The sequence below is a fragment of the Dryas octopetala genome, chromosome 9 (assembly GCF_963921425.1).
Source record: "Dryas octopetala chromosome 9, drDryOcto1.1, whole genome shotgun sequence".
Lineage (NCBI taxonomy): Eukaryota > Viridiplantae > Streptophyta > Magnoliopsida > Rosales > Rosaceae > Dryas > Dryas octopetala.
The window spans coordinates 8,006,278-8,014,029 of record NC_141374.1 but is presented as its reverse complement, the minus strand read 5'-3'; the positions used below and the strand labels follow the sequence as shown (position 1 = coordinate 8,014,029).

General features: G+C 37.9%; 1 protein-coding gene and 1 non-coding gene across 2 annotated transcripts; one reads left to right on the top strand and one right to left on the bottom strand.

Annotated features, from left to right (window-relative positions):
* The first annotated feature begins 836 nt into the window (after positions 1-836).
* On the top strand, positions 837-909 carry TRNAE-CUC (transfer RNA glutamic acid (anticodon CUC)). Its single transcript has one exon. It is a non-coding gene; the product is annotated as a tRNA-Glu (tRNA).
* Positions 910-2,934: 2,025 nt separating this feature from the next.
* LOC147273623 (SNF2 domain-containing protein CLASSY 3-like) lies at positions 2,935-7,514 on the bottom strand. The gene is made up of 3 exons (XM_086228243.1): positions 5,991-7,514; positions 5,565-5,723; positions 2,935-4,818 (listed from the first exon to the last, which is right to left on the bottom strand). Exons 1-3 carry the CDS (start codon positions 7,512-7,514, stop codon positions 2,935-2,937), a joined length of 3,567 nt encoding a protein of 1,188 aa, XP_086084369.1.
* Between the last annotated feature and the right edge of the window lie 238 nt (positions 7,515-7,752).

The window sequence follows — 7,752 nt, the reverse complement described above, 5'->3', positions numbered from 1 at the left end:
TTGAAACTATTACTACACTATAGTAGTCGAGCAATCGGCGCCCAAGTTAATCGCTCTGCTACGATCAAAACGTAGACGTGCATCCGTCAACGTGTTTTTCTCCTTATATGTTAAAAAATAAAGAGTTCTTTTTTTTAAAGTCCACTTCACGACCTAAGAGAACAAAGCGACCCATGCGGATGTTTCCATTACAAGTCCGTCCCCATTTTAATAAACAAAGCATTCAAGTGTCTTTTTTTTCTTTTTCTACTGAAAATATCAGTTCACTACAACCTAGTAAAATTGTTGAACTATTTCAATCGGTGTAGAGCAAAAAAAAAAAAAAAACACACACACACACACGCCTGACACTTGCCAAGGGGGTTGAGCGTTCGTTCTTGTTACAGGTTTGTTGTCACATGGGTATCTGCAGAACACCCTCACCAAGATATATATGGGAAAAAGAAAAAATGGGGCTTGCCCAAACTTTGTTCAAGCAAATGCCTTAAAGAGATGTTGTTTCTTAGAATCATTATTAATTGCTGACTGTGCCAAAAGGGGTGATTACATGATGGCAATAAGGTATTCAAAAACATGATTAGTGAGAATATATGTGAGGCCTGACAATATCACTATGGTTAATTTGGTCTCTGCTGCAGCAGAAATTGGAGCACAGAGGACCAAGGGAAATTGATGCATTGGCAACCTTTAATTCCTACATTAATATCAGATTCTTATATGCTTCCGCTTGGTGAATCTTACATCACTAAGACCATACTAATCCGAAAAGTAATGATGTCCCAGTTGCGACTCAGATAATTGTATTAAATATTAAAATTGGAAGAACAAGACCAAATTCCGTTGTAGTCTAGTTGGTTAGGATACTCGGCTCTCACCCGAGAGACCCGGGTTCAAGTCCCGGCAACGGAATATGTGTTTTTTTTTTTTTTTTAATTTATTTAAGTAAGTAGTCCCGAGTCCAATGAAATTTGAAGCTGAAAAGCATAAACTATGACAGACAGATTCATTGACCAAAAACATTTTGATGATTCATTACCAAGTCAATGAATAATGATGGAAAGGAAAGGAAAGGAAAAGAAAATAGAGAAGTCTGCAATCCAACAGATAATCCACTCATCCATCTGTCTCCCAGATTGGTATAAGGCTTAAGATTTGGTTATGAAAAAAGAGTTCTATGTTCATTTTGGGTGTAAATCAGATTTTTTTACATATAGTTGTCCTAATTAAAGTTGTTCACAAACATGCACATGACATTGTTTGATGCATAGGATTTAAGAAGTACTTATACGACCACGGATACGAGAACACAACACGATACTCACATACGAAAAAGTTTCTAAAAACTAAGACACGGACATGACAAAGACATCAATTAAAATAATATTCATATTTATTCTTGAAAGAATTCACCTATCCTAAAACAAAACTCATTATCTAGAAGAGGGCAACTCAGGCAGGAGCCTCTAGTTGTAGTCGGCAGCCCCAATTCCCAAAATTTGACCCCAACTTTTTTTAATGCAAATTGCAAATATGCCCTTGCCGTGTCCTGAACGCGTTCACACCATGTCCCGCCCATGTTCTTGTTGTGTTGGTTGCATGTTCAAAAGTCAACCGACACTCCAAATCACGTGTCCGACACTTGTCGGGGTGTGTAGGTCACATGTGTGTCCGTTTTAGTGTCTGACATGAAGAAGATGAAGGGTGTCTTCTAACTTTGAACAAAAAAAATGAGAAGAAGATTGAATAGCCATAAGGGGAAACTTATCCCCACTAATCCCGCCATTTTTGTGGAGACTCGAAGGAATAAGTTTCCTATTAGGATTAATCTATCTTATTCGCCCAGAAAAAAAAAAAAAAAAATCTTCCTTTAAGTTATAAGCTTCTTCCTTAAACACACTTGAATTTTGCTATTTAACTCATCTACTCCAATCATATATAATACTCCTAATCTTATATAATACTATGACAAAAAAATATTATTTAATAATAAAAAATAAATAACATGGCTAGATAAATGGTCATTAGTTCAATTCAAAATGAGGCCAAAGACTAAAGCTGCAGCAGGGGATAGCTATAATAGAATCAAAAGTCAGGGATAATTTTGAAATGAAACTGGTATTAATCTAGCTGAAACTAATTTGCAAAACTGGATATCATTGAAAAGCCCTTGGGTCATGAATCTAACGCTTTTTACAGAGCTCAATTTCGAGTTTTAGTGAGAGAGTTATGGTCATTTTACTCTACGCAGGCTGGAGGAATATGTGCAGGAATGAAGAAGTTTTCTGTTTCATCTGACTTATTAATGTTACACTTACCAGGTCTTTTCTCATGCCTAACGAGTCTTCATGGTTATAATTAAGTTCTTAGTTTCAGATTCATCGTTTATCATTTAATTTTTATCTCGAAATAAGAATTATCACTTATTTTTGGAAGGTTCTTTCAAGAGTTTAGTACTATATAAGTTCACATTCTTATAAATGGTGCACTGAGTTTTGAAATGTATTTTCAATTCTTTTAGAACTTTTCCATTTCAACTCTCTCCATATTGGATTACATTCAGTGAGTTATTATCCTCGTTATTATGCATAACATAAAGTAATGAAAGAATGAATATCCATGTCTTCATGGCACATGGTAAATAAATTTATATGGTGACTCTGAAATTTGCTCTTCTGGTATCACATTCACATTTTACCAAAACAGTCAAAAATTTTGCTAATTCCCAAAAGAAATTTTTCATGTCCATCATCTATGCCTTGCTTCATTACATCTGTAAAAAATGGGGAGGGGGGTGGAACCCCTACCAAGCATACAAGCATACAATAGCTTCCCAAATCTCTGTGTATAACTCAAAAGTTGGAAAAAAAAAAAAACAAAAAAAACAAAGGACTCGAGAAGACTTCAATTTATTTTTAAACAAGAGTTGGCAGAGGTTCAAGCTTTGAGCTTGTCTTCATGCAGAAATGTTATCCTTTGAAATATATGCTTAAGCTCCTCATGCTGAACCATCTCTTCCATGACCACATCATCTGAGACTGTCTCTGATATTTTCTTTCCATCACCATCTCTGTCAGAACAAGAAAAGACCAACTCAGACAACCTATGCTTCTCAGCTTGACGACGGTGTTTTTCCTCTTCTTTTGTTCCAGCCATGAATAGGTGGTAAATGAACACCATGTTCTTCTGCCCCAGCCTGTATGCCCGAGAGATTGCTTGCCTCTCCACAGATGGATTCCATGTGACATCAAGAAACACAACCCTTGAAGCTCCAACCAGATTGATCCCTTCATTGCAGGCTTTGGTTGAAGCTAGCAACACCTTAGCTTTACTAGAAGGATCATTGAAAACCTTCATTGAGGATTGGCGTTGCTTTGTATCACATTTTCCATCCATAAACAGCACTTCTTGCCCTTCAGTCCACTTAAACTGAGATTTCAGCAGATCCATTGTAAAGGTTAAGGGATCAACATACTGACTGAACACCAGAACTCTTTCATTCAGAGCATTACTATACCGAACAAGTTTCATCACAAATTTTGCCTTCACTCCATCTCCAGGATTTAATTGAACTTTTTTCAAGTTATCCCAGTCACCAGAAAATGCGTCTTCGTTAAGCAAGAGCGAAGGATGAACAGATATTACAGCCTCCAAGTGTTCATATCGAAATGGTTCCTTTATGCCTTGAATTCTCTTAATAAAGGTCTCCTGTAACGGGGTTGGCTGTAAAGTAACAAGGCATTTCCTTAACCCGGGAAGACTATCTTGAAGTATGCTACCTCTGTGAGTATGCACAAATGGGGCAATCTTAGCTCTGAACTCTGTGGCTAGTTTTGTATTATCATCAACAACTTTCCCATTACAGTTGATCAGAAAGGCCCTTTGCCTTTTCTCTGCATAGCTTTTAGGGCCTCGTCGCTTTTTGAAAAACTCTCTACCATAGATCGAGTCTTCAAACTCTGGCCTCACCAAGCGGACTGTGTTAAAGAGCTCGTGAAAATTGTTCTGAAAAGGAGTTCCTGAAAGAAGAATCCGCCTTTTGGTTTTTATTTGTGATATGGCCTTCCACATATGGCTCTGATGATTGCGAGGAGTGTGCCCTTCATCAAATACAACTACACCAGGAATCTCGAGAAGGACATTCCTGATTTGCTCATCTTCTTTTGCTGCTCCAGAAGTTTTATTCTTTTCCTTGTTACGATGTACTCCACAAAGTTTCTCAAACAGTCTGTAACTAATTCCCAGGATGCTACTTTTCTTTTTCCACGAAAGCAACTTCAGCACACGCTTATCACATACACGTAAATGTCTTTTAGATTGATTCACAAGATTGATAGCTGCTTCATCTATTTCAGATAACTCCGAGTCGTTCAGATTGTGAAAGGGGATGCCAAAGTTCCATTTTTTTAGCTCCTCTCCCCAGGTAAGGAGCATGCTACGAGGAGCAATTATAAGTGGCCTGGACTGTTCGTTTAATTCCATATATGTCTGGAGAAAGACAATGGTTAAACGAGTCTTTCCTGTTCCGGGAGCATGTGATATGATGCATCCGTTCCCACCATAAGCGCTACTTGTTTTTTGCAACATTTCAAGGTGAATTCCACCAGCTATATGATTCCAAATAAATTCAAAACCTTCGCGTTGATGAGGATACATACTGCCTCTAACACCAGGAATGAAGTCCCACACTGTGCCTTCAGCATGAACATCACTATCACTGCCAGAATGGGAATCAGAGTCATGACGTCGAAGCTCATCAAAGATAGACCGGTCCTCTGTTTGAAAGCCTCTTGTACCGGATTTTCCGAAAGGGTATTTACACTGAAATGATCATAACCAAAGGATAAATCACATCTCTGATAAGCTAAATTATAAGCAAAGCCCTAACCAAGATTATCAGAAAAAACAAGCAAAAGAAGAACATAAATTTTAGCCAATATACTAAATCATTCAAAGCAACATACTGACTAGACTCTGCAAAGCCTTAACCAAAATTTGAGATAAGCCAGAAATTTTAAGGACATTCAGAACAACTAACTTGATGATTCTAATTTGAATCACTAATATCAACAAGTTGCAGCTTTTGGAAGTATTAATGGCCCATCAATGAGATCAATAAATGATCCCATACCACAATCCTCCCATATCAAAGAAAGAAAGCATTGTCAAGTTAAAGACCAGATAACTAAAATAAAAGTGAGGGGTCAAGTCCAAGCTCTATTCACAAATAGCTAAAATACGCCAGTTGAGTCACTAACTGGCAGTTTGCTACCAGAACCAATCAGACTTAGCCAAATAATGGATCCCAGCTGTGGAAAGTAAGCCCTTGCTCTAACCCTCCAAAACTTATCTGGATAAATTCCCAACAAAGGATGCATAATAATGCATTTACCAAACAACACATAATGAGAGGTATTCACTATTATCCTGGAATTTATCCAGGGTATTCAACAAAGGTATTCACATAATAATTAAACCCTGGAATTTAGTCCAAATGAATAAATTCCGAGTACTAACATGATCAATCTTAATTGAAATAACATGAATATAGCAATTGAAAGACTTACAAAAGATGGCATCATATACTTGATCTCCTGCTTTACAATAAAGCAAAATCTGCACATGATTCCAATCTCTTCATCAAGTATATATTCATGATTCCCTTGACTACAACCGGTAGCTGTGGCAGCTTCATTAACAGGAGGGAGTGGATCTTTACTTTCAACCTGCCAATCAAACTTTCACTTATGATAAACAATCTCATGCAAGAAACAAAACGAACTCATGTGGACTCTTCCTGTTAAGATGTTTTCATGTATATACAGGGGAGGAGTGATAAGAAGTACCACCAGCTATGCATGTAGAAAATGATAGGACTATTGCAATAACATAATCCATAAGTAAAATGTATGCTAATATATTATACAACATTATAGCGAATAGTACATACTTTAAAGAGCATAGTAAAAAGAGTGTTGTTCAAGGAAACCTACCACATTTGAATCAGTGGAGCCTATCTCCAAAGAGCTGAGAGCAAAGTCACATTGATCCCAAATTTTATCTAGTTCTCTATCAAAATCTGACTTCTCTGGTACACTTGACTGCTCCAAATTAAAATCAAACTTCAATGGAAGAGTTGTCTTCTTAGCTACTGGTGGATTTCTTTCGTCTCTGGAGGCTTCATCACCAAAGGAAGCTAGCCCTTCCAGTGGCACTTCTCCCTTCGCATAAATGGAATTTGCAAGAAGCTGAAAAACATCACAATCTTTTGTTGTCCGAGTGCTTTTACTTTTGGTAAACTTCCCCAAATTCCGTTCATTCTTCTTACATACTCTCTGCACATCATTCCATTTATCAGACTTAGTTTTTTCTTTATAAGACCCAATTTTCGGACTACCATGATAGGTCTCATCATTGTCATCATTTATCATATCATCTGACCTTGTTTTCTTTAAATTACACATAGTTCTCTGACCACTGGAACACGTTTCATCAACATCATCACTGTCAACATCATACCAAGAAGTAGAGCCTAGATCATCCTCATCAACAGAAATTGGTTGACTTAAAGTTCCAAGTCCTATTCTCTTCTTTCCAAATATTGAATTAGATCGTCGTGAACGAGTCCGCTGGGCCACACAACTAAACATTTGACCATAATTAACATAATCATCTTTAATGCTATCGATGTCATTGTGTGTATCAAGCAATATATCCAATCCAAGCTTTCTCTTTCTCTTCACACCAACCTCAACACTTTGCTCCTCTCCCACTTCCTCACTTCCCTTCCTAACCTCACTTTCATCATCATTCTCCCCCTTTCTCAGCTCAGCATCTCCACCCCAAGACTTCAATTGCTCTAAGAAACCAAAACTTTGGGAATTTTCTGGTTCATAATCCTCATGATCTGAAAAAGAACTTTCCTCCTCACTAAACAGGGTCTCCTTTTCATCTGAGCTGACATCCTCACTGCCATTCTCACTGGCATCTTTACTGGCATCCTCACTGGCATCCTCACTAGCATCCTCACCGGAAACCTCACTGGCACCCTCACCGGCACCTCCACTCTTCTGCAAATTCAAACAACCAAACCCTCCTCCTCCCTTTTCACCTACAAACACCACATCATCATCACTATCCTCCACATCAATTGGACCCACATTCTCAATTTTCCCAAAACCCAATTCAGAGTTCTTCCCATTCTTGGACCCTGCACTCTCTACAGGACAAGAATCTACTGAATCACCAACCCCTTCTCCCAATGAACCCACACCAATAACCTCCACACTGGCCTCCTCAGAATCATCAGAAACAACTACAGACTCAGAGTACTCCTTTGTACAACGAGACCCCATTTTCTTAGACCCATCAGACAATTTATTAGACCCCAATTTGCTTTCAGCCGAGTCACCTACACCATTCTCCTTCTCCTTTTTCTTTTTCTCAAAATACTCCTTGTAAGCTTGGTCTACCCTTGCCCTTGTTCTCCTTGCTATAGGCAAGCTATAGTCAATCATAGTAGCCCCAAAGAAATTCAATCTTTTCCAAAACCACAAGATTCTATCTTTTCCTACCAAAACAAAATCAAAATCAAAATTATCACAGAGTCAGCACCTTTACACCAAAATCATACACATACACAACAATCGTACAAAACATGCATATATATATTTATATCTACACAGAAAGCGGCCACAGAGAGAGTTTAGAGAGATAGAGAGATAGAGAGAGAGAGAGAGAGAGAGAGATAAATAC